The following is a 26,592-nucleotide window of genomic DNA, read 5'->3' as shown; positions in this document are numbered from 1 at the left end:
ACTTGGGTTTTTATAAAAAAAGAAGTCTCACAGGTGGCAGCCACCAGCAAAGGTAGTGGGGAAATGTCACCAAAGACATCTGTGTATAGAAAGTCACTGGGAAAGAAGAGGTTGTTAACGCTAGATCTGTTGGCTTGAGTGCTAACGGGGAGATTCCTGGGGGTGGGAGGGCTGGGTACTCATCCTTTCCTTTCTGGCTGCGGGCAACAGGGAGAAATGTCAGTATCTTGCACAGGGCCTCCTGCACAGCTGGGGGTTCTCACTTTCACCTAACCTACTAAATGTTACTGAGTATCATATTTGAGAACATGCTATGAGGTCAGGGGAATTACTTACTCATGTTGTTTCTTGGAGATCCAAACTTCTCATCTCCCTGCAATGAGAAGGATCTAATGTAATGATCTAAGGATCTAACGATGCAGTGAATAGAGTAGAAATATCCTTAACATGGCTCCTCTTAAAACATGAAAAATGGAGGTTGGCCTATAGTGAAAACCAACTCATGGCTATCCTTAGGCCTCAGAGAAGAGAGCATCATCTCCCTGAGAACCAGCAGGGACATCTGCAAAACTAAGGGTTCCCTAGTGGGCCATGTTCAGAGCCTTCTTCTCCACTTTCTACCATAAGCTGGAATGCTGGGGGACTACGGAATTGGGAACCAGACTCTGCATCTATCTTTGCTTTCCTCCACTTCCTTCTCCATGCAGCCAGAGGAAGAGTTTTTCCAACTCAAGCTGGATTCTGTCATCACTCAGCAGACCAGTCAGGACCCCACAGTTGCCTCTAGAACCTACCTGCCCAAGCTCCACTGGGGCCGCCCTTTCCTAGCTTCCTACTTGCAGGCATCGTTGGCTTGCTCTTGGTTCTTTCAGAGCCCATTCACAGTTTATAACTGGATGGTCAACATCTTTCTGTCCTAGTAGATGTCATGAGGGGAAGACTCCACATTTGCTTAAACTTGTCTACCCAGGGCCTAACAGTACTAACAGTACCTGAGTCTAGGGCTCAGCCTCTGGGCTCCCCATCGTAGTCTCTCTGGGTCTTGTGACTCACTCTCAAAGTTTGTTGACTGTTTGGTACCACTATGGGATACAGTTATCAAAAGGACAGTGGCTTTTGTGTATCAGTGTGACTTACTGTGTCAAGGGTCCCAAGGGATGTACTTAACCAAAATAATTGAGGCTGAGCATGATGAGAACACCCCCACTCACAGGGATCAGATGAATGAGGCATCATGGAGCAAATGTACCCTCAGCTGATTGGGTAAAGAGCTTAAGACGTTGCAAAACATGAGCTGGACCAGTAGATGCTACAGGACTCTTCCATATCTGGCTTCCTCCCCAACTGGTCCCTTAGCCCTAGGGGCCTCACCCTGCCAAGCCAGGGCCAAAGGAGGAGGAGGTGGTGGGGTGAGTGGGAGGGGCAGAGAGAGCAAGCAAGGAGCCTGCAGTGACCTATATCTGTTCCAGCTCTGGCTGTCCACCACCAGACGGCTCAGAGTCCCTGGAAGCCAGCTGCAGCTGGACACAGGGAGAGAGGGGTGTGAGGAGGCTACAGGCTGGTAGGCCATGCAGGTGAGTGGGCATTGTGTACCTGGCTATACACCTGGTCTGGGAAGGGCAAGGAGGGAGGCACTGGGCAGTGCTCTAGGTGTTTTTGCACAGGAAGGAGCTGACAGTGGGCATCAGATGAGCCCCATAGATATCTTGCTGGCTGACCGCAGACTGGGTGCTTTTCTGACACCTCTAGGGGACCCAGGATCCCTAGAGAGAATTTCAGTGGGTCTGTCCTGGCCCTGATTTTCCAGGCACTGCCTGGTGAAGAATGAAATATGACAACTAAGTTAAAAATCTTACTAGCTGTTCAAAATAGTGACCTTAAGGCCAAAGCAGTTGAGAGGAATCCCATTTGTTCTTCCTTTCTGTTGAGAAGTTGGAGGTAGCAGGGACCTAGGCTGGCAGAATTGAACAGCTTCTGGTGCAGCAGGTGAGAACTATAGGTCCTGGGGCCCCAACCTTGGAGACTGGGTGGGAGTGACGGAAATGAGGGCTTTTGTTGAGAAGAGTTGGGAGTCTTCCCAAACGTGGGAATAAGTCATGAAGGAAAGAATGAATCCCCTTTCTTACCCCTTTTAATTAGGCCTACATCCCTCTGTCCTCAAGCCAGACATACTTCTCACTCCTTAGCCATTGGGTTTGTATTTCTAGATTACTCCTAAAGCAGCATGACACTGGACCCTTGAGTATTACAGGCTCCTGCTTCTTTACTGGACCTTCAGAAGGCAAAGGTAAGGGGCTAGTATCCGGATTATATTTGACATTTGGCAAATAGCCTCACAATCTACAGGAGCTAATGGTGATAGTGATAAGGATGGTGACTATACTGTGTCAAATCCAACCTCTACTGTGGCTGGATGCCAGGGGGCTTCCTTCTATCAGATCCTGACTTGAGAGCGCGAGGAATGGAGATCTTGGGGTACCTTCCCCCACTCAATGTAGCCAGCTGGGCTCTTTCCTCTCCGCCCTTGTGATGCCTTGCAGGGCAGTGGCTGTGTCTCCTGTGGTGCTTGTGACCACTCCAGAACGCAGTTGGCACACTGTAGCATTCCCGCACACAGGGGAGCCATGACTAGGCTGCAGAGGGGGACAGAGGTGCCAGTAAATGGGCAGTTGTGCAAGAAAGCATATCATTTGGAGGATGGCATTTGCTCTGTCATGGGGGATTCTATATTGAGGCTGAGTTCTTTGGGCAGCAAGTACAGCCTCCCCAAATGCAACTACTTGGCCATGCGTCAGCCTCTCAGGAGGTAAGTAGGGTAGCTGGAGGATTCTCACAAGTCTCCCTTTAACTCATTAGTGGCTCTTGTACACTCCCAGAGACAACACTACTCCTTCTCGTATGAACAATACCAGATGGATGCAGTTAAAAGAAGGTGGGGGTGTGTGGAATGATGGGAAGAAGCTGGGACACCCTCACCTTTACCTGGCACCGTGGTTCACAAACTCAGAAGGCAGTGGGTGGATTCCTGGTGATCTTATTGACTTGAGGAGAGAAGAGCTTAGGAGTCGATAAATCAAGGTCTCATCCCCACAGACCTTGAGGTCTGAAAGATTCTACATTGGTTGAAGATGGGAGGCAGAAGGCTCCAGGGCTCCAGTAGAAAAATCTAAGGGATTACTGGGGAATTTGAATTCCAAAGAAGTCACTGTTGTACAAGATTCCTGAATGAGTTTGATTTTACTCTCTGAATGGTGATGGGCTTGGGTCCCACCAGGAGGCCATCAGTAGAGTGGTATACAGTTCTGGCACCAAGGTTTCCTGTCCTCAGGAACTGGGCAGCCCCTTCTTCCTCTCTGGAAATTGTTCTGGGAAACTGGTCTGGTGCAGGCATTCTAGGGCATGGCAGGGGACTAATCATTTTCACTTTAGGGGTTGGACAAGCTCTTAGGGGCATCACTGGCCCCCGACATCCACCTTAGATCCTGGCCAGTGCCCCTGGTGGTATGGGAGGGGTGGGCTGATACTAACATGGGTCTCTCCTAAGCAATTCATCTGTCATCCTCAGGAAATCAAGTTTCACTAAGAGGAGCAAGAAGAAGCTGGGACAATGGCAGGTAGGAGAGCTAACTGCCTCTGCCTCACTGTTGCTCCTAACGTGGGCAGAAGGCAGGGGGAAGCTAGAGGCCGGAGCGCTCCAGGAACACACCACCTCTGCTTTTTCAGTGTGGGCTTTGGAGCATGATCTGCTTTGCAGAGCCCCCACACAGGAGCTGAACTAATGCTTCCTGAAGAGTAGCCCTTTCCTACCCTCCCTTACCTGACCTTTCTCTAGTGACACACCCAAGGTCTTCCTGGGGCACACAAATAGAGAGGAACCGCTAGATTCCCATCAAAAGGCTTAGAGGTATTGTTTACAGACAGCAGGTGGGCGGGATGAGCCTGCGTTGGCAGCTGGGAAACTAGGGGCCTGGTTCTGTGCCTGAGTGGGTGGCATCTCCAGATGACCTCCTCCCACCTTCTCCAGGAAAGGCCCCTAAGAAGTCCTCCATCCCGGGAGTGAGCATCCGGCAGCTGGTGGATGAGATCCCCGAAGGCTGCAGCACACCAGATTTCAAGCAGAAGCCTGTCACCTTGGCTCTCTCTGAAGGTGAGACACTACTGGATCCGGCTGAAGGAGTCACGGCTCCTGTTCTTCTACTCCCCAGAAAGCACAAGGGAGAAGGCTTGGCCACCTAACCTTTCTGGGTTCCCAGTCCCTCCTATGTGCATCACCTATGTATCTGTCCTTCCTATATCTGACTGGGGTCTGTCTGCCTGGATCCCTAGGAGGGCAGGAGCCCAAGGAGACTGTGGGGAAGGGAGTGAAGAGTCCATGCTGTGCTGATGGGGTGGGGGAATGAGGGCTAGCCAATACTAACCTGGGATGCAGGTCCCCAGGTTCTCTTCTCTCCTCACCCCGCCCGAAAGTCTACAAGAAGAGGCTAAAACTCTCTTTTCCCAGGCTAAAAGGACGGCTGAAGTAAAGTGCCTGCTCTATAAGCATGAGGATTTAAGTTTGGATTCCCAGTATCCACATAAGCTGGACACTGGGGCACACACACACAAGTGTGCCTCTAGTTCCCACACTGGGGGAAGGGGTGGAGAATTAGCAGGATTCCAGGGGCTTGTTGGACAGCCTGTCTAGCCAATTGATGAATTTTGAGCTCTTAAGACCCTGTCTCAAAAAATTAGGTGGACGAGCTAAAAAGATGGCTCAGTGGTTAAGAGTACTGGATTCTCTTCCAGAGGATCAGGGTTTGGTTCCCAACATCCACATGGCAGCTCATACCATCTGTAACTCCAGTTTTAGGACATCTAACGTCCTCTTCTGGCCTCTGAGGGCATCACACACAAGTGCTACATAGACAAACACGAAGGCAAAACACCCATACATATAAAATAAAAGTGAAGCAAACACCATCTTTTTTTTTTTTTTTAATAAAATAGTGGAGTATGAGCAAGAAAGACACTTGACCTCTGGGTTCTCTCTCTTTCACACACACACACACACACACACACACACACACACACCCCTTTTCTTCTAACCTTGCCCTAAAAAGCCACATGTCTAGTGACTCACAGGTCAGCCTAGGCTCAGGAACGCCATTTTAAAAGGCCACAGGAGGGCCCAGGGAAGTAGTGTTCCTTCTCTAGCAATGACCTCTGCTTTAAAGTTTAGTTAACAGCATTCTGGTATAAGAAAAATAATGAGACCATATTATGCTTTTCTAAATCTGAAACAAGGTCATGAGACACAAGGAGGGCCCTGGCACCTCTGCTGAGATCTGCTGAAATGTTCCTGGCAGGAGGATCCAGGGCTCTGTGAGAGCGAGGTAGCTCTCACGCCATCTTGCCCTGCATAAAACTGAGAGTCTTTTCTGAGGCTGGAGTCCTAGGTCTGAGCACCAGCTCCTTTGAGCACAAGACATTGCTTTCCAAGATTATCTTGTCCATCCCCCTAGATAGGAGGAATCAAACTCACAGAACGCCATACACTTCCTTGGTTTGGGAGAGCCCTTCGCCTCCTGCTCTACCTCCTGCTCCAGCTCTGCTCACCTCGCCCACCACAGACCACCCCACCACATTTTTCTCTTGGGGATACCAGTCCTCTGCATGATGGAAGTCAGGCCAGGAGTGCTTCTGGGTACCTGGAAACTGTTTCCACCTGACATTATGAGTCCTGAGTCAAGGGATTCAAAGTCAGGTACTTCTTTTGAACTCGAGAGTTGGGGTGCCTACAGCAGGGCAGATGATGTAAGTTTAAATCTAAATAACATATGTCGCCACTGCACCCCCAAGTTGCTTCTTCCTGCCACAGGGAAAAATGCCATCTTTCGGGCAGTGGTCTGTGGGGAGCCCAGACCTGAAGTATACTGGCAGAGCACCAAAGGAGACCTCAGCAACTCCAGCAAGTACCAGCTTTCCTCTGCCCCTGGCAGCAAGGAGCACGTGCTGCAGGTGAGCCCTGCAGCCATCTGACCCACAGTTCATGGGTCTCTTCCTAGTCCCTTAAATTCTTAATGGCGTCCAGTCCCCAGATGAGGAGGAGATATTCCCACAGTTGGGTCTATTCAGCTTCAACCCACAGGCCAAAGTCTTCTGAGCCAGGAGAAGCCCTGGTGGGTTTGCCGAAACCTCTCTAACGCTCAGGAGGCCACCTGGACCATGCTGGGTCATAGTCTTGGGCCCATCACTTTGCCTTGAGGAGCTCTTTACCTGCCTCTCTCTGCCAGTGTTTCCTCACCTATGGAATGGCATGATTATAATACATACTTTCAGGAATTGTAAAGATTAAAAGTTCATATAAACTGTCTTGCCAGTGGGTCTTAACCTGTGGGTTATGACCCCTTTGGGAGTTGAATGAACCTTTCACAGGGGTCACATATCGATGTTCAGCATATTAAATATTTATAATACAATTTATACTAGTAGCAAAATTACATTTATGAACTAACAACAAAAAAATATTTTCGTGGTCACTGTGACATGAGGAACTGTGTTAAAGGGTCACAGCATTAGGAAGGTTGAGACCCACTGGTCAGTGTCCCACCTTAGACGGAGCACAGACAGCCCTTGACTGTTCCACTTGCAATTTTCAATCCTGTGTTGGTGGACAAACAAGTGCATTGAGTCAAAACCACACACCGAGTGCTTATATTTTTCAGTTTGATCTCTTCATGAGTTAGAAATATGTAGGCACTAGCCACTCCAAGCCACGCAGCAACCCACAGCCCCTCAGTCACAGGATAACTATATTCTATAGATATTGTGTCACTGACTTACATGAGGTATTTAACTTTCTTTTATAAAATGGGCTTCATGGTCTTGCCCAACTGCAGGCTCACGGAAGTGCCCTCTCACATTAAGGCATGTGAGGCTAGGGGAAAATTTGGTTAGCTAGCTGCACTAAATGCATGTTCAGCTGATGACATTTCCAGCTTTCAGGAGGTATACTGGAATGCATTGTGGTACCAGTCAGGTAGCATGTACCCTTAATATTAATAATGTTATAGATACTAACCATGGATCACTCGCAAGTATCAGGCCCCGGGCCAGACATTTTTCACAGAGGACTTGAGTTCATCCAGATCATTCACTACTTTTTGAGATATTATCTCCATCCTACAAATGAAGAAATTAAAATCATGGAGGCCAGGGAACTTGCCCAAGGCCCCATAGCTAGTAATGAATGGCGGAGCCAGTCTTTAGTGCCAAGTTCACCTGGCACCCAGAACAAGCTCTTCCTGTGACCTCTGATAGTAAGAACATCTGCCCTCTGTCTGGATCAAAATTTTGTCTTCATTTCTTGATAAAGAGTGAGTTTCAGCTGGGTGTGGTAGCTCATGCCTTTATTCCTAGCACTCAGGGAGGCAGAGGGAGGCAGAGGCAGGCAGGTTGCTGTGAGTTTGAGGCCAGCCTGATCTACAAAGTGAGTTTAGTACAGCCAAGGCTGTACAGAGAAACCCTGTCTCAAAACAAAAACAAAAAAACAGGCAGAGTTTCAGGGGGAAGAGTCATGTCTGTTTATCTTCAACTTTCAACACACAACCATGTGTAGTACATGGCAGTAGGCAAACGTTAGCCCCATTCCCCTGCCCTTGGCCTGTCTGCAGATCAACAAGCTGACTGGAGAAGACTCGGATCTCTACCGCTGCACCGCGGTGAACCCCTATGGAGAGGCCACGTGTTCAGCGAGGCTTACTGTCATTGAAGGTGGGCTTATCCCATGCGCCCATCAGTGCCCAGGGCAACAGTTTTCTCCAGAGAACCTTCTCAGAGGAAGCACAGGGTGGTGGAGGGGAGGGAGCACCCAGAGGCTGCTGCAGGAGCCCTGGCTCCACCCAGTGGCCCTATGGGTGTTTGCACGCACCTTCAAGGCACACCTTTAGCTGCATCCTGTAGCAGATGCTCAGAATGGGACCAGGACCCAGGTGATGTCAATTTCTAGTCCCTCATCTTCTACAAAGTCATTTTTTTCATCTGTGTCTCAATTTGCCCACTCTGCAACAGATATTTTGTGTAGGTCTACATCAGAGGGACAAACAGGCCAGCCACACAAAGACATATTCTGCTCTGTTTACATGATGTTTAAAGATTCTTAACTTTTTTGGTTTGTAATAATTGGAATAATTGGAGATCAAGTTCTTCTTGTCTCATTGCTCTGCCATCCTTAGCAGGCTGACTGATCTGGACAGAGCCACACTCAAGCAGGAAGAGAGGGAAAGGGAGGCCCAAGTATTCCTGCCTCCCTCATCAAGAAAGCAAAAGCTTAAAACTAAAAAACAAACCAACAAAAAAAAAAAAAAAAAAAAAAAAAAAAACTGGTGATAGCTGTTATTTGTAAGGGGAAAGTGTATATTGAGTCTCCATAGACCCTTCATTGGGAGCAGATGACAAAGAGGAAGATTGATAATGACTGTGGGAATAGTCAACAGTTTGGGTCCCATCCACTGAACTGGCAACTCTCAGATGCTCTTGGATGCTCCTGAGTTTGCTGTGGTTGTCAGTGGTCACGTCCCTTCCTTATTCCTGCCACTTCCCTGTAGATATGTGAGTCTCTCGCTCATGAAATGATGTTCATGGTGAAGCTTTGAGGTATCAAAGCTTATGGAATACCCTTACCCTCATCTCTTCCTTTTGCTGGGATGTTGTTCAGGTGGGAGGTTCTGGGGCTCGGTCTGTTTCCCAGGAGGACCATCCAAGTGTCTTGCTTCTCTCCCTGTCTATCCGCACCACCTTTCTCCTCTCTTCCTTGGATGGTCCAGTGGGTTTTCGGAAGAACCGAAAAAGGCAAAAGGAACCTCAGGAGGGTAGGTAGAGTGTTTGGAACACCCCTTGGTGCCTTTGCATGTTGCTCCCCATCTGGTATAACTACACACACACATACATGCATACATACATACACACACACTGTGGGTTTACCAGAAAAATTAAAAACAAAACAAACAAACAAAAAACATTGCTCATGAACTCTGGACCATGTAGCCTTTGTTTGAACCCTAGGCATCCCACCTGGGATTCAAAGCTTATTCTTTATTCCTAGACCTCAGGAAGGAGTTGATGGACTTTCGGAAGATGCTGAAAAAGAGGTGGGTCTGGGAGGATTTTGGAAGCTCACATGGTACCCACGTCAACGCCTTCCGTAAGCAAGCTGGGCCCACTCTGCACATCTGCTACAAGGAAAAGCTAGACTGCCGCCGGTAGGAGGGAGGACTAAAGAGCTCAGAACAGGGCTTTCTGGATCTTGAGTTAGTCTTCTTTCCCCTCACTCCCATTTGCAAAATGGAAGGGTCCATTTGGGTAGTAATTTAAAAATACATTTTAAAGTAACAAAACAATTTAATTCTAACTTACTCTACTCAGACATCTTATCAGAAACCAGCACTGCCAGTTGCTAGGAGCCCACAGTTTTCTACAAGCTGAAGCCACAAGGGTAGGGCTTGCTTCATCTAATCTCCGGGTCCTTTCACTTGATAGAGCCGCCTGAGAGATTTCAGTCTCTCTGCCTGCCAGTCAGATATGATGTGTAGTGCAGCTTCCACAGACCCATTCGGATTGCCAGGGTTAGCTGGTCAATTCCTGGGACTCCTCCGGCCTCTGACCTACCTGCCCTGATCCCCAGGGCCCCACCTCCAGCCCCTAATAAAAAGGTGGAGTCTGAAAAGGTGTGGCAGCTGTTGATGGCCTCAGATCGGAAGGACTATGAGAAGATCTGTCTGCAGTACGGCATCGTCGACTTCCGGGGCATGCTGCGCAAGCTGCAGGAGATGAAGAAGGAGCAGGAGGACAGGATGGCACAGGTATTCTGGTCCTGGCCACCCCCTCGGAGCACAAGGTCTGGAGAAGCTGGCTTTGGTAAACAGTCTTCCTCCGTCTGGCCCCACCGAGAGGTCCTGCTAAGGATCTGGACTCCGAAGCTTGCTCTGGATTTTGACATCTAGGCCTGATACTTGTTAAAAGTCTGGACTTAAGTTAGGGCTTTGGTGTCTTGATTTCCTCATATGTAGAACAGGGATTATATCAAAATCTAACTTGTAGGGCTGAGGGGATAAGTAAAAGTGTTTACGGCGATTAGCCTAATGCGTAACACACAGAAAGGGTCTAATAAGTGTCTCCTGTCATTGTTGTCATTGTTATCATTGCCAGACTTGGGTCTTATTTCTCAGGGATTCTAGTACTCTGAGCCAGCATCTTATAAACTACAGAGGGAGTTCCTTCTTGTGTCTAACTTGACATGTCTATTTTTTTTTTCCTTCTGGGATTGGAAAACAGCTAGTTTTCTTCATTCTGAAAGTGGCATTTTAAAAATTCATTTTAAAGATAGCTTTTCCAGTCTCCCAGCTAGGACTCAGCTTTTCTTTCAATCATTCAACACAGGGCCGACGGCTTTGCCTAGTGATGCTCACCTAACATTTATTAGCAGGAGGGACAGATGAACGGACACCCTCTTTTGGTTTCCTTCCTCACCTGACTTCTTATCTTTTCTTCCTTGAGAGTTTAAGTAACCTTGGTTGAGATGCCCCCCCCTACACACACACACCACATTCAAATTTCTGATCCTCAGGGACGTTGTGAGTCAAGTCTAAGACTAGATTCTGCAAAGATTCAGTGTTCCGAAGAAACTGCTTTAAGGATCCCTTAATGGGTTTGTCTGCCTTCTAGTATGTCACTGCTGTTGCCAACTTGAGACACATCAGGGTCACCAAGGAAGGGGCTGCCACATTTGACCTGGAGCTGGATCTCAAGAACCTTGAGAGCAAGATTTACCTGTACAAGGTGAGGCTAGAGGCCTATTGGGGGCTGCAGGTCCTGGGAGGGAAATGATGACTCTCATGGAACCATCTAGAACACCCAGGTGGTAAGCACTCACCCATGGGGTTCCAGCTAGAGTTGTTAGGTCACACCCTGTGTGGATAGTCTCCAGAAACCTCTTACCTCTCCATGAGCCAGACCTGTCATTCTATGTAGTGTCTAATGCCCGAGGAGGGTAAGAACAGAGTTCTGAGCACATGCCAACCATGTGAGACCAAGAAAGGTATGTGGGATTGGGGGCTGCAAAGCATCCATTCTCTGTACAGCCAAACTAATGCTGGCTCCAGCACCTCAGACTAGACACCTTGCCTGTGCCTCAACTTCCTCATTTATGAAGTGAGGGGTCAGAAGAGCTACCTCACAGAATACTTCAATGCCCAAAGGACACTGTGCATGCTTGTCAGTTCCTGTGACCTAGCTCCTCCCACCTATCTCTCTTCTTCCTTGCTGCCCTGTTCATGCTTCTTGGCCTTGTCCCTGTTCCTTCTCTATAGCTGCTCCTTGCATGCTCATTTCCTAGCATGTACTCCTAGCATGCTCATCTCTGACATCCAAGTGGCTAATTCTCTCATCTCACCCAAGAGCTTCTGCTGAGCTTAGCCCTGGTGCTTCTGAGCCCTTCACCCCCTTAGGCTGCTTTGTTCTTAGTTTTCTTTTTCCATATACAGATTACTTATTTATTTATGTTGCTTATTGGTTCTCTTTCTTTCACGGGGGGTTTTTAGTTCCCTCGGAGCAGGAATCTTTGTTCTATTTTATTGTAGTATCTCAAGTACCTGAAGTAGTGCCTGGTACACAGTAGGCACCTAATAAGTGTTAGCTATTGTTAATTCTCAGGCAGCAAATCACTATGTGGTTTAGAAGGATGAGTGTATGTGTAAACGACTGTGTTTCATGCAGCCCCGAAACATTCTCTGAACACCCTTGGTTAATGAAAGGCATGGACCCAGGTCATAAGATCACTTATGCTAACACACAGGGCTGTGTAGCAACTCTCTTCCCAGCACAGCTTGGACCATCCATCTCGGATGTCTCGCCATAAACTGCACAGAGTTTTTCCACCAACAGAAAGAGGCCTGGGCGTTCTGAGAACATACATTTCCACCGACCACATCCAGGTTCTGCTCTCCACCCCGAGCCCACAATCCCATATCTTTTATGGTTCTAGGATCATGTCGTCTTTGACCTTGGCCGGTAGAGAAAGCTGTTGGTAATAGCCAGAGTGAGGCTAGGGTAGGAGGCTCTTTGGACCTACTGAGGCCCTAACCCATCCTTTCCTGGCTTCAGGATGGTGAGATGATCCCCTACGGCTCTGATAACCAGACCAAGCACTGTCTGAGACGGCTGGGGAAACGCTACCACTTCCAGATCCAGGACCTGCGGCCGGAGGATGCTGGCCTTTACCAGGTCATGGTGGAAGATGCTGTGGTCTTCTCCACAGAGCTAGAGGCCAGCAGTGAGTGTTCGCCACCACAGACTTTTGCACAGGGGAGAGGAGAAGGCCCATGCTGGAACCGTGGAGGGGGATAAACGCATTGCAAGGACAACTAGGAAGAGGGATACACCCAGATATGCCAGCTGTTGGTATCCAGCTGGGCTCTAAGAGCGATTCAGAGCGATATGTAGCCTGCATGACATGCCCCTGCCCACAGAACTTTTGTTGCAGCTGCTTAGTTTCAAATCAAACCCAGACTATGGCCTTTTGCTACAATGTCACCCCTTCTGGTAATTGTCCTCCTCTCCCACAACTCCCAAGCAAGAATTTCCAGCTGGGCTGGACAGGCCTGAGACATAGACCTCTTCCATTGCTGCCCCTTGTGTTTCTTCCCCACCTGGGAGTGTCCCCCTCTGAAATCTGTCCTGTAGCCATGAGTTTTGTGTCTACTGACAAGAGGACTATTGGAAGGACAAAGAGAGGCACAGAGGAGGAAGTTTTGAGAAGATAGGTCATAAAGAACAAGTCTGAACCATAGCTGGAGACCAAGAAGAGAAAGGGGCATCCAGCGGGCCTTGGGTGCTAGGATGAGCTTCTGAAGGCCAGTAACAATGTGACATGGGCAGAGGAGCATGAGCTGGGACTGGACCACCTCTTAGCTGTCAGGATGGGACAAGTAAATTTTTTTTTTGGGGGGCCTAGCTCATTCTAAGCAAACACCAGCTCCTCGGTTCTTTTTATTTTGAGACAGGCTCTCTTTAAAGATGTCTAGACGGCTCACAAATTCACTGTGCCACAGGCTGGCCTTGAACTTGTGATCCTCTTGCTTCAAGCCTTTCCAGTATTAGTGCATACTGCCATACCTAGAACATTTAATTTCTTAAGCCTCAGTCTCCTCATTTGTAAAAAGAGCATTTAAGTTCTCTCAGTGATCATAATACGTTTTATGTGTGGATGGGGTGCTGCTGCCTTCAGTAAAGACCTGGTGGTGGCTATAGAAGCTGGGTAAGGAGGCCACCCAGCCAAGATGAAAGGAAGATTATGGCAAACCGGTCTCTCTACGTTTCTTAATTCCCAGCCCCAGTGCTCAGACCTCCCTGTGTCTCCCTACAAAGCTGATGTCCTGCCCTCTCTTATTTCCATGGCAGCCATCCCTCCCAGAGTGGTGGTCCCATTGGCAGAGGCCCGCTGTGAGGAGCAGAGTAATGCAGTCTTTGAATGTACACTCTCCAACCCTTGTCCCAATGCTACCTGGCATTTCCAGCACCGACCACTGAGGCCCAGTGACAAGTATGAAGTATTTGTGTCCCCTGATGGGCTCACCCACCGGCTGGTTGTGAAGGGGGCCGGCCACTCAGATATGGGCCTCTACTCACTGAACACTGGACTGCACGCCTCCAGTGCCTGGCTGGTGGTTGAAGGTGAGTGGCCACACTTCTGAATTCCCCTGTCTTTACCAAGACAAGGTCTCTGAGTGCAGGTGGGAGGGTTTCTGCCGCCTTGTCATTTGCCTCTATCATGAATGAGAAAGGCTCCTTAGCTCTACTTTTGACTGAGCGCAACACAGCCTCTTCATGGCCAGCCAAGCTCAGCTATGTGCACTCTCTTAGACCTCTTAGGGTTACTCTGGAACCTCAGATTCTAGATGACCCCAAGGCTTGGGATAAGGCTTGTGACAATGGCCTGTGTTTAATGTGGATGAGAAGCCCTTGGGCTGGACCAGAAAACCCCTGAATCCTCCCAAGCATTGGCATCTGGGGGCAATGTGATCCCAGGAAACTGAATTGGGCATGAGGTGGGGTAGACAATTGGACAAGTGGGTCTCCTGAAACCCACAGCAGCTTGATAAAATCACAACGCTGCTTATGTGGCAAAACCACATGATCCACATGGCAGGGTGGGGTGGGGTGTGGATACAGGCCTGGGGGAGGAGGTGATGGGACATATCCACCAATGTGCTGGAACATTCTTTTTTCTTCCACTGGGCAGCTTCTCCACTGGGGAGGGTGAGGGCTAGGCAAAGCAGCCATGTCAGACAGGTGCCTTGCCCTCATTTAACAGGGTCTTTTCTCTTGTCTCTCTATGGGCTAATGACCTCTGTGTAATTAACACCTCACGGAAGGTGGGAAGGATACAGGCCCTCAAACCACAGATACTGACCACCGGCTGCAGACTCCAGAAGCTCTGACCTCAGAAACAGAAGACTCTGGAGCCATCAGCAGCAAGGGAGGGCAATCCAGAGAACAGGGCTCCCTCAAGGAGACTAGTGGGGTACAGCTCACAGCAGGCCCAGACAGGGGTGCCTTGGGCAAGCATGGCTATTCCTTGGTAGGGGATGAAGAGAGAGCTAATTCTGCTTGGAGACCTGGGCAGGACAAAAAGGGCTTTTTGGAAGGAGAGCGAGGTGGGGTCATTCTTCCAGGGGACAGTCAGCCCCACGGAGAGGGGAACTGTGGCGGAAGCCTTTCCAGAAGGCTCCATCTCCAGAGAGGGGACACAGAATCAGATCTGGGCTTCGTGGAAAGGCAACAACAAGGTCATGGCAGAGATGGCAATGGGAATAGCAGGTGGGGGGACACAGGAGCTTGGAAGGCTGGCTCCAGCCACTCTCAGGATGGAAGACTTGAAAGCAGCAAAGAAGGAAGGGAACCTAGAGAGAGCTATGGCAGTGAACTGGACAGACGTGGTCAGGGACAACTCTGTGATCCTCGCCTGGGGGCTGGGGCAGGGCAGAGGGTACTTTGGGGATCCCAATCTGATCTTGAGGGGCTTCAGCTGACAACGAAGGAAACAGAAATGTGTGGCAATCATATGGGTGAGATGGAAGAAAAAGGTGACCCAAGCAGGGAGAGGGAAGCAGCGTCAGGGTGGGCTAATGGAGCCCGCCTTGGGGAAGGTAGAGGAGGCAATAGGGCAGGAAGACCTTGCATCCCTGAGTTTCCTGGAGCTGGGGATCACAGCTCCAAGGTAGGCCCCGAGTGCTGGGGCACTCAGGCAGGTGGAGCTGCTGGTCGTGGAGAAGCTGGGATGTACTGGGAGGAAGGAGGATATCCAGGGCAGACATCTGCTGGAAATGACATGCAGAATTCATTACTATATGGAGGGAGGGAACTTCTGGGATACAGCAGTTCTGAGGCCAAAGCTGAGGGCTCTCTGCAAGGGGCAGGTAGTCATAGAATTATGGGGAGGGGCTATAAAACTGGCCCTGAAGGCCCAGAAGATCCCAGGGACTGGAAAGGTGGTCTGCAAGAGCCACAGGGAGGGGATGGCCAAGGCACAGCTGGGGCCTTAGGCAGGATGGAGGATGGTTCCAGAAACTCCCAGTTTCCTCAGAGCTGGACAGCGAGGCAGAAGGGAGCAGGAGGTCCAGGCAGAACAGATGGTGGAAATGTGGGTTCTCAGGATGACACATGGTCCAACCTCAGAAAGACGGGGGCCCACAGTGGGTCTGGTGGGGAGAAAGGGAGAATGGATGGTTCCGAAATAGCTGGACTGATGTCTAGTCAGAGAGTAGATGCCAGAAACCACAGGCTAGTTATGTCCGCAGGCCTGGGTGTCCAGGGCTCTGGGGGAGCACTGGGAGACATGGAAGGATTAGGAGATTCAGAGGCAGTAGGATCTGGAGAAGATTTCTGGAACAGGTCAGGGAGATCCAGCGAAAAAGGGTCCAGAGGTGGGATGGGCTACAAGGATGGCTTAGGAGGTCCAGGGTGGGTGGAGTCTAGGAATGAGGAGAGCTTGGGTTCTAGGAATGGAGCGACTTATCGTGATGGTGCAGGGGTGCTAGAAGAAGCAAGACCTGGCCTTGATGTTGGTTGCAGAGCTACCTATGGGACATCTGTAGAGGCAGAGTCTGGGAAGCAGGGTACTTACAGGCATGACTCAGGCGTGCCTGGGGGATTGTGGTCTGGAAACAAAGGTCAGTATGGTCCTGTAGGAAAGGTGTCTGGGAGAGGGGCCAGACTCAGAAATGGCTCAGGTGGCCTTTGTGGAATCAGTGAAGATCAGCAACTGGATCTATTTCAAGGCCAGGGTCAAACAAGCGCTGGTGGAGAGCACCACTCTGTTCATGGTGAAGGGAGTCCTGGGACAGTGGGTGGAGACAGTACCATGTCCTCTGGGACAGTAGGAAAGGTTGGGAAGGAATATATGGAAAGAGAACCAGGAGACTCTGGAGGAATAAGTTCTTGGGGTCACACTGGAGACTATGAGGACTTCAGAGTCCTGGGGGCTTTTAGAGGAGGAGACTTTGATGATGGCATTGGGGTTCCATTATCCATGGGACCAGGGTCTCTAGGGAGAGGAGACAAGGAAAGTGATGGAGAAAGAACCAGGTTCCTTGGTGCCAGGACCTCTGGAGCTGGAACTAGGAATTGGGACAAATCCCAGCACCCTGGGGCACCATCTCCTTATGCGGAGGCTGGTTCAGAAGGCCACTGGGTTCATGTGTCTGCCAATGCATTGGGTTATAGAGATGGGTCTGAAATTCCAGAGCCTTGGGGAACTGATGACAGAACAGCTTACAGAGAAGGGTCAAGGGCTCCTGGGCCTGGAAGAACAGGACCCGATGGTGAAGTAGCATTTACAGATGGCTCAGCAGCCTCCAGACGAATGGGGCCAGCCAGTGAGGCAAGTTATAAAAATGTAACTGGGAGCTCTGGAGCCATGGGGTCAGGGTATAAGGTAGATTATAGGAACAGTCGTGGATGTTCTGGAGTTGTGGGGTCAGAGAGTGAGGCAGGTTATAAGAATGATGTGGAGGGTCATGGGGTGAGGGAATTAGGGGGTCAAACAGGTTATAAGAATGGTTTAGGAGCGTCTGAAATCATTTCATTAAAGGATAAGGTAGGCTATCAGGGTGGTTTAGAACAATCTGGAGGCATTTTGTCCTGGAAGGAGGCAGGTGTAAGGGATGGCTTGGGGGAAATTGGAAGAATGGCATCCAAGAATGAGGCTGGTTATAAAGGAAGCCCAGTGGGGCCTGGGAAGATGGGGTCAGAGAGTAAAATGCAGTATGTGGATGGTTCAGGGAGGTCAGGAGGGCCAGGCTTGCTGGCTGTACCCAAACAACATGAATCTGTGGGTCTTGGGTCAGTTTACCAGGCAGCAGCAGGGGTAGGCCCAAGCTCCAAGGATGGTGCGGACAAGGGCAGAGGAATGGGGTCTGCAGAGACAGGGCCTGGGGTGAGCTCTGGGATGGTTGGAATACCAGACACTACAGATGGAATAGCATGCAAAGGCAGTGCGGTGGGCCCAGGGAAGCTGGGGACACCAGGAGGGCCACATATCTTTTCAGGTGGGCAGGGTACCAAGAACAGTCTTGGGGGTCATGGATCCTCAGGAATCACGGAAGCCATAGAGGCTGTTGGTTCTGTGGGGAAACCAGGTATCAGAGAATGGGAGGATGTTTCTGGGTTCCCAGGCTCTCATAGGGACATAGAGACTCCCACTGGGGAAAGAAGATCTGTAGACCAAGCAGGAGCTGTAGGGACATCTAGGCTTCTTGGTGGTAGGGGGACAGAGGAGGATGAGAGTGGGTCAGGGGTAGCCACTCTGAAGCCAGGAAATGATTCAGACTTTAATAAATCAGGCTTGGGGATAACAGGCAGTCAGAGCATTGTTGGCCAGGGGGGAATGTCACCTCAGGGATGTGGAGGCTTAATGCTGAATGACAGGAGTAGGGGAGCCAGTTCTCGGAGCTTGTCAGGGGCTGGGCAGTTGGTAGACAGCAATTCTATGCCTGGGAGAGAGGCCAAGGTAATGTCAGGGCCTGACAGTGGGCGAGATATGAGCCCCAATCAGGCTCCAGGCTCCAGTCAAGGCAACCTCAGGGCTTCTAGCTCACTGCTGGAGAACGACTCCATTTTCAGGCAATCCCATGGAGGACAAGGAGCCTCTAAGGGCAGGGGACGTGCAGCTGGCCAAGAGGCTGCTGGGGAATGTCAAGATCCATGTTCCTTGGAGAGCAAAGGCTCGAGTTCTGGAAGAGCCAGGGCTGGTTTTACAGAGAGCACAGGTGTCCCAGGCAGAAAAAATTCCACTATACGTGGAGATGGTGTCATTTCAAAACCTCAGGAGCCCCAGAATGAATTAGATAGTCCATTGGGAAGAAGGGACTTCGGAAGTTTATCAGGAGGAATCCAGGAGCCAGGTTTTCAACTAGGGACAGGACAGGAAGAAGGAAGAGGGTCTCTCCAGGAGGGAGAGTTCTGGGAGGCTGAGATTAGCAAGGTCCAAGGATCTGGGGCCTCAATGAAATATGAAGGGAAGGATGGGAAAGAGCCTGGCAGGTCAGGCCCGAAGCCTGGTCCCTTTGCAAGCAGGTGTCAGGCACAGTCCGGCACTGAAGTTGGGTCAGCAAAGAAAGAACACACTGACAGGACAGGAGGTCTGGGACATTGGACTGGCAGTGAGGACAGAGGGTCTCTGAGAGCCTGGAGTAAAGATGGGAGGAGAGGTCCCCATGGGCATCTTGGCAGCAGGAGAGATACTCAAGAGGGCAAGTTAGATGTCTATAGCCAGGGACAAGCTGCAAGCCAGAGCCCCAGATCCAGATACAAGCCTGGCACTGGCCGCTCTTCTTCGGAGGCCCGAGGTAGGTACTTTCAGCTGGTGGCTCCCATAGGGTGGAGCCAGAGGGTAGGGTCCTTGGATAATGGGGTGCCTACATGCCAGTGCTACCTTCATCTCAGAAGCTCACCCCTACCACTGCCTCCATTTCCCAGAGTCCCTTGCAAATTCAAGGAGTAGCCCTTCCTTTCCCCTCCCCGTGCAGAACGGATCCAAGCTGTGTGAAACTCAAAGGTTTGCTTGGTATTAGATCTTGAAACCCTGTGGCCAAAGTTCCAGAGTATTAGCTTGTCTCTGTGACTCAGAATTCCCATCTGTGGGACTCAGGGGTGGTGGGGGGATGTGCTTCATCTACCTTACACCCCGATCTCTGTACCAGCCTAGGGAAACAGGAGGCTGGGCACACTGGGTCTGACTGAGCCGTGGGCAGGACTATGGAGGCCTAACAGAATTCAATGCAGGCCAAGGCTGGGGCTTTGGGGACTTCCTTTGTCTCCCTCTAGGCTCCATGGGCCACTTCTCTCAGGGTCTGACTGATACTGAGGTGCAGCTGGGAGAAGCTGCCATACTGTCCTGTACCCTCTCCAGCGACCTGGGACCTGGCACCTGGTTCAAGGATGGAGTCAAGGTACTGACGCCCCCCGCCTCACGTCCCACACCTCCTCTTTCCCAATTAATGTGGGTGGGTCTGGGGGGCATGGCAAAGCCGAGAAGTAGACGGGAGAGACTTTGCCCGGCGTTTTTACTCTTCATTTTACTGACATTTTGACTCTGAGAGACATTTAAACAGCTGGAGAGCTGTGTGCTTACAATAAACACATTATGAATGTATGGCACTGCCTCTGCTGTCCCTCCACCATCCTCTCTCACAAATTCCACTCGGGCTTCAAGGCCTTTTATAAGGCTGGGCTCAGCGGTCTCTCTGAGAAGTCTCTCTGAGTGCCATCAGAGCTGCCACATTGGGTCGTACAGCACAAGTAGCTTCAGTGAACTCTGACCCCTGACCCCTGCTCCACTGAGGTTATGTGACCTCAGACAAGTTGCTCATCTATAGAATGGGACTTTCAAAGGCGTTGATCTTGTAGGGCTGTTTTGAGAGTTGAGGCACCAGGCACAATGGCCTGAATTGGACAGGGTGGGAGATGCTGTCTCCATGGTGATCCTTGTCTCCAGCTCACTGCCCAAGACGGGGCCATCTTTGAGCAAGATGGGCTCACGCACAGACTGATCCTGAGCCACGTGGAGGGGACCCAGGCTGGGAGATACACTTTTGTAGCCGGCAGCCAGCACAGTGAGGCCAGCCTGATCGTGCAGGGTAAGGCCCAGCCCTTTCCTACCCCTTCATCTCTGTACCAGGTGAAAATGTCCCTCTATGGAAGCCCCAAATGTCTGGCTTGTCCGCAAGCTTCTCAGTCTGTGGAGATTGCTTACGAAGCCAACCCATGTCTTTCACAACCCAGCATCTTACCTCCTTTCTTACCAGGAAGTTCTTGGTAAGGTCTGACCCTGGCCTTTCCTGCTTTTTGCTAGTCCTCATGAGCTGGGGTAGGGAGTTCCTTCTCTAGGCTCTTTCCATGGTCCCCGGGGACCCAGGGCTTGGTTCTCTCTGATTCTTTTGTGTTACTTTTTCTCCAGATCCCCCCACCATCGCTCCAGATGTGACAGAGACACTGAGAGAGCCACTGGTGTTCAAGGCTGGGAAGCCAGTGACTGTGAAAATCCCTTTCCAGAGCCACCTCCCTGTTCAGGCTGCCTGGAGGAAAGATGGGGACGAGGTGGCAGGCAGCAACCACAGGGGCGTCCAGGTGGCCCTAGGGGATGGCTATACACGACTGTGCCTCCCCAGCGCGTGCAGGAAGGACAGTGGCCAGTACAGCGTGACGCTGAGGAGTGAGGGAGGCTGCGTGCAGGCCGAGTTTACTCTGCAAGTTATAGGTGCTGACCCCACCTGTTCTCCAACTAGGGCCTCAGGGTTCTGGGATCCCAGGTCCTCCCTGGTAGCCTGGACAGGCTAGGGGATGGACTTGCTAGCCTTTGGTCCTCATTTGCATGATAATTCAAATTCAAAGCCACCCCTACTAGCTCACTTCCCTGTCCCCAGACTGCCTAGGAAGAAGAGATAAACCAGGGCCAAGTACAGGCTGGTGGAGGACTAGCCTGTACCTCTGTGAGCTCCAATACAACAGAGCCTGGGGAAGACACTCGGTGGAATGGTGGCTCCAAACTTGTACCAGCAAAGTCAGATTGCCTATGCCAGAGTGCTAAGCAGTAGCCCATGCTATCTGGGTACAGGCTGGAGGTTCCATGGTTTCTCCTAGGGCAGGACTGGGGTGGGAGAGACCAGAGACACCAAGAGACATTTGGAGCCTCCCCATGAGCTGGCACCTTGCCTCTGCCTCTGGCTATGCCAGGAACAATGCATCTCTGGGCAGTCCACCCCTTTGCAGACTTATCCATCGATGAGGAGTTAAGTAACCCGGCCCCCTCCCAGTTTCTCTGACTCCTTTCTTCTCCTGCTCCTTTCCATGGGTCCTCAGACAAGCCTCAGCCCCCACAGGGACCCCTGGAGGTGCAGGATTGTCACAAAGCAGGTGTCTGCCTCTGCTGGCGGCCCCCGAGGGATGATGGGGGCCAGGTCGTGCAGCACTATGTGGTGGAGAGGCGGCAGGCTGGAAGGAGCACTTGGCTGAAGGTGGGCGAGCCCCCACCAGACAGTACCAGCTTCACTGACAGCAGCGTGGAGCAAGGCAGGAAGTATGCCTTCCGTGTGCGGGCTGTGACCTCAGAGGGGGCCGGAGAGGCCCTGGAATCGGAGGAGATATTGGTGGCTCCTGAAGGTGAGAGAGCAGATGTCACTTGGATAGAGAACTCTTCTGCCCTCTCTGGTGTGCCCAGAGGCTGAGGGCTGCTAGCTATGCTTGTAGGGTGGGGTATGGGGAGGCTTAAAGTCCTTCTAGAGCACAGTGGACACCCATTGCTACAGCTTATTTTGGGATCTTGTAGCCTTTTGGGGTTCTTTCAGGTTGAGACACACAGCCCCCTTCTCTCGGGATCTGCATATTGGTCAATACTCCTCTCTATCACATACCCCTGTTCTACAACAAGCTATCTGGGCATGGTTAAGGGGTCTCCAAACTGGCTCTAGACTCCATCTAGAGCTAGAGAAAAATTTCTGTTCCATCATCTCTGTCCCAGAGCGGCCAGAATAGCGTCCTAGAAAAAGCTGACCCAGCACTGGAGTGCTTCAGGAAAGTGTGACTGTGCCCCCTAGCTTCCCCTTGCCCTCTTCCATGAGCTGGTGCTTGCCTCAACCTCTGCTGACTGGCACCCTCTGCCCTCAGCTCTCCCAGGGCCTCCTTCTGCCCCAGCCATCCTGTCAGCCTCCAGCCAGAGCATCACGCTAACATGGGTGGCACCACGGGGCCCTGGCAGTGCCCACATCTTGGGCTACCTGGTTGAAAAGCGCAAGAAGGGGAGCAACACCTGGATGGCTGTGAATGAGCAGCCCGTGTCTGGTGAGTTGGCCTGAGGGCAGCTTCTCACCAACCCCACTCCAAGTAGTCTTAGAGCCTCTCCTGGCTATAGGGCCCCTTGGTATTGCTAGTGCAGATCAGTTTAACATAGTTGCTTTTCAGATGAGGTGATTTTGTCCCCACAGGGGACATTTAGCAATGTCTAGAGCTACTTGCAATAGTCACAGCTGGGCGGAGAGTAGGTGCTCCTGAGGGCTTGTGCAAAGAAGCCCAGCATGCTGCTAAACACCCCATCCCAGCAAAGTCTATCAGCAGAGCTGAGCTTGAGGACCCCTGGGGCAGAAGTCTGAGATTGAAATCCAGGAGTAAAGCTGTCTTCCCTAGCTCCCTCCCACCCCTGACTTCAGGCTTTGGCCATTGCCAGCCCCCTTCCTCTGTACATCTCAGCTGCCTCACTGATATCAGAGATGGAAGTGCCACAACCGACCCTCCTAGATGGTAGCTGCTTCCAGAGAAAAGAAAGGCTAAGAGATGGAAAAGGCTAAGGCTGGGCCAGGTGTTAAGGAAGCTTCCAGAACCCTGTGCATGTCTGTGCTCTGTGTGTACTGGACGCTCAACACCGGGCTCACAACAAATTGGCAGGAGTCCTGTAATGTCCATGCCACTTAGGAGTTACAGCCCCTTGGGGGTCCTGTAATGTCCATGCCACTTAGGAGTTACAGCCCCTTGGGGGTCCTGTAATGTCCATGCCACTTAGGAGTTACAGCCCCTTGGGGGCCATATCCGCATCTCTAACATCACCATTCAGTAAGTATTACAACTCTGTGAGGCAGTGTGATGCAGAGCCACCAAAGTGCCATCAAGACCATCTGGCAAGGTTGTGGCAGAGCCAGACAGGATGGGGATGAAAACACCTTGAGCAGTCTCTTTTCACCTTGGAAGCCACTCTCTCTGTCACACCTGGCTGGTGCGATGCTGGAGGGCTATGTTAGACCCCATGCTTGGTCTTCTGAACTTGGAGGTGCTGAGCTCCAAGGTTCTGATCCCACCACGGAGACTAATATGGGATGTGGTCTTCACAGAAAGGAGGTACACTGTGGTAGATCTGCGACAGGGTTGCCAATATGAGTTCCGGGTCACAGCTGTGGCTCCCTCGGGCCCTGGAGAGCCTGGGCCTCCATCGGATGCTGTCTTTGCTCGAGATCCCATGAGTAAGTAAGGCATCAATCCAGGATGTGGGGGAGGGATGTGCATGGGATAGCTCTGACACTGTGGGACAGAAACTCACAGGTCAGAGGCAGTTTAGAGGTAGATGTTCAGGAGGGATGGAAGTCAAGGTTGAAAAAAACACTAGGATGAGATGTATTTTAAAGGGCTTAAATTGAAATCAAACAGGTCCAGGGGCCAGGCAGTAGAGATGAGAACTTGGCTAGAACATGTCATCTTTGCTTTGGCCTCTGGGAAGGTCCACCTCCCTGCTAGCCCAGTTCTATCACCCACTACACTACCGGGTAGTCCCTGGGGAAGAGGTAGCAGGGAAGCTTAGCTTCAGTTTTCTATCCAGTTCATGCTGGTCATCACATGCAAGGGGGCCAGCACTGCACCCAGAGCTGGGGACACTCACCCCAGCCTCTGTCTTTAGTGGCTAAACAGCCTAGCCCAGCATTTGCCTATCTGTGGTCTCAGCAGCATCAGAGATGTCAGGAGACATTCTCTGGACAACAAAAACAGCAAAAGATCTGTCATTAAAGAGAGGTATGATGCCAGCCTCTGCATGCCCATGCCCCACAGAGAAGACACTTGTCTAACTTTGATTCAAACCCCTGATTCAAGTGGAGAACACTTCTCATAACAGCCCTATCAAAAGCTTCACTCCATGGAGAGAGTTTAGGAGACATCACTCTGAGCACCTCAACCAAGGCTGCCGTGTAAGCCATCAAGGCAGCAGCATGCTGGAGACAAGTGTAGAGTCAGCTGTGCAGTGAACTGTTTGAACAGCAATAGTAACAGCAGCGTATTCTACTGACCTCTGGCTCTCTCATCTGTGTTGGGGGATGGAGGAAGGAAATAGGATGACTGTCTGCAGCAGCCACAGCAGCTAACTATATCTTCTAGACCCTTACTATTGAGCAAAATCTGTAAACCGGAAATGTCACTTGGGAACCTTGCAGAAACTCAGGCCATGTGTAGTGACACACACATCTGCGGCCTCAGGACTAAAAAGCTGAACAGAAGGAGACACATATTTCAGGTAGGTAGGTAGGTAGGTAGGTAGGTAGATAGATAGATAGATAGATAGATAGATAGATAGATAGATAGATGAATGAAAAGGAAGGAAGGAAGGAAGGAAGGAAGGAAGGAAGGAAGGAAGGAAGGAAGGAAGGAAGGAAGGAAGGGGAGGGACAGAGGGAGGGTGAGAGGGAGAAAGAGAGGGAGGAAGGGAGGAAGGAAGGAGAAAGAAAGAAGGATATCTTAGGCTGCACCTTAGAACACCTCAATTAGGATCTGTGTTTTGTTTGTTTTCTGGTTGCAAATTATTATGTATTTTATTATGTTATTTTGTCATCTTTAAATATTTGTTTATTTATTATTTATTTATTCACTTTACATCCCTATCATAGCCCCCTCCCTCCTCTCCTCCTGGCTCCATCCTCCCTTTTTCTTTCCCCCTCTCCTTCCCCATTTCTCAGAAAAGGGGACTCCCCCACTGCCCACCCACCTCAGCTCAGCAAGTCACATCAGAACTGAGTGCATCCCTTTCCCCTGTGGTCTGTTCGGGCAACTCCACCAGGGGGAGTGAACAAAAAGCAGACAACAGAATCCGTGTCAGAGACAACGCCCGTTTTCCTTGTTAGGAACCCACATGAAGCCTGAGTTGCCCATTGGCCACATCTGTGTAGGGGGCCTAGGTCCAGTCTATGCATGGTCCTTGGTTGGTGCTTCAGTCTCCACCCCTCGGGGCCCTGGTTAGTTGGCTCTGTTAGTCTTCTTGTGGAGCTCCTGTCACTTCCAGGTCCTTTTATCCTTCTCCACACTTTTCCACAAGACTCTCTACACTTCGCCCAGTGTTTGGCTGTGAGTCTTAGCTCTGTTTCGATCTACTACTAGGTAAAGCCTCTCAGAGGACAGCTATGCTAAGCCCCTGTGTGGGAGCAGAGCAGAATGTCATTAATAGTGTCAAGGGTTGGCTCTCTCCCATAGGGTGGGTCTCAGTTTGGGCCAGGCATTGGTAGGTCTGTGCTCCATCTTTATCCCTGCACATCTTGTAGGCAGGGTAAAAGGGCCTGTGTTTTTAACAAAGTCTCCAGTGGTTTGAGAACAAATTCAAGGCTGAGAGGCACTCCCCTGGGCCATGTTTCGAAGTACCAGTGATTCCTTAGCAGTCCTGGAGCCCTGGGGCTAGTATCTCACAGGTTGTTTAGTGCGCAGCTAGTCTTGACTCCATACTGCGGTGCAGCGTTCATGCATGCCATGCTTTTAGCTTGTTCCAGGGTCCCCGTGGGTAGGTAGAGCTGCTGTTGTTACCACTCACCAGGTGAAGAACAACAAGCCCGTGCTGGTGTTGTTCCCAACTAAGAGTCACGACTCAGCATCCAGATGTAGAGCTCCAGTCGCCAGACACACCAGAGCGTAAAAGGTTATCCACTAAAAGCACCAGCTTTCTAGGATTACAGGACAGTTAGGGGTTGGCACGTTGGTTGTGTGACAGATGAGATAGCCAGGGACCCGCATGCATAGTTGAGGCACAAGATCAATTTTAGGTAGTTTGTGCAGAAATCCCTAAGAGGAAAAAAAGAATCCCAAGCCCCTAGGAAGACTCCTCAGGGGACACTAACACATTCCTGAAATTTCCATTGTGCCTGGTCAGGACCTCCAGGGGCTGTGCGGGACCTCCAGGTTACACACACGACGGACACTAGCATCACCCTGAGCTGGGTGGGGCCGGACACCCAGGATAATGATGAAGCCCAGGGATACATTGTGGAGTTGTGCGGCTCAGACAGCCTTCAGTGGAGCCCATGCCACGTGGGCACTGTGCCGGGCACCACCTTCACAGCCAAGGGCCTTCGGCCCCGAGAAGGCTACTTTGTGCGGGTGACGGCAGTTAACGATGGGGGCCACGGCCAGGCCACTTCTCTGGACACACTGGTTCATGCCATGCCTGCTACGGGTGAGTATCACGCCCTTCCCCACCCTGAGTGTTATGGACCCTTCCTGAGAGGCACCAGCTATGGAGCCACCAGCTGCCTTCTTAACAGAGGG

General features: G+C 50.9%; 1 protein-coding gene across 4 annotated transcripts in view; it reads left to right on the top strand.

The window, feature by feature from the left end:
• Positions 1 to 26,592, top strand: part of Igfn1 (immunoglobulin like and fibronectin type III domain containing 1) — an 83,022-nt gene that overhangs the window by 50,714 nt on the left and 5,716 nt on the right. For 2 of the 4 annotated variants that reach the window (XM_060364364.1, XM_060364363.1), the window contains exons 2-19: positions 3,566 to 3,614; positions 4,025 to 4,147; positions 5,858 to 5,997; positions 7,653 to 7,752; positions 8,805 to 8,849; positions 9,083 to 9,128; positions 9,662 to 9,839; positions 10,702 to 10,815; positions 12,139 to 12,307; positions 13,435 to 13,707; positions 14,409 to 18,881; positions 19,360 to 19,484; positions 20,030 to 20,171; positions 20,492 to 20,791; positions 21,394 to 21,693; positions 22,198 to 22,371; positions 23,412 to 23,540; positions 26,198 to 26,500. In XM_060364364.1, coding sequence (XP_060220347.1) covers positions 3,608 to 3,614; positions 4,025 to 4,147; positions 5,858 to 5,997; positions 7,653 to 7,752; positions 8,805 to 8,849; positions 9,083 to 9,128; positions 9,662 to 9,839; positions 10,702 to 10,815; positions 12,139 to 12,307; positions 13,435 to 13,707; positions 14,409 to 18,881; positions 19,360 to 19,484; positions 20,030 to 20,171; positions 20,492 to 20,791; positions 21,394 to 21,693; positions 22,198 to 22,371; positions 23,412 to 23,540; positions 26,198 to 26,500 — 7,141 coding nt within the window. In that variant the 5' untranslated portion in view covers positions 3,566 to 3,607. Of the gene's footprint in view, positions 1 to 1,465; positions 1,575 to 2,207; positions 2,288 to 3,565; positions 3,615 to 4,024; positions 4,148 to 5,857; positions 5,998 to 7,652; positions 7,753 to 8,804; positions 8,850 to 9,082; positions 9,129 to 9,661; positions 9,840 to 10,701; positions 10,816 to 12,138; positions 12,308 to 13,434; positions 13,708 to 14,408; positions 18,882 to 19,359; positions 19,485 to 20,029; positions 20,172 to 20,491; positions 20,792 to 21,393; positions 21,694 to 22,197; positions 22,372 to 23,411; positions 23,541 to 26,197; positions 26,501 to 26,592 lie in introns of those variants that run through there. The other 2 variants (XM_021636632.2, XM_060364365.1) reach the window with 2 other exon arrangements.

The sequence above is a fragment of the Meriones unguiculatus genome, chromosome 11 (assembly GCF_030254825.1).
Source record: "Meriones unguiculatus strain TT.TT164.6M chromosome 11, Bangor_MerUng_6.1, whole genome shotgun sequence".
NCBI classification, from domain to species: domain Eukaryota; kingdom Metazoa; phylum Chordata; class Mammalia; order Rodentia; family Muridae; genus Meriones; species Meriones unguiculatus.
The sequence above is the reverse complement of the archived record's forward strand: the minus strand, read 5'-3'. Positions and strand labels throughout refer to the sequence as shown.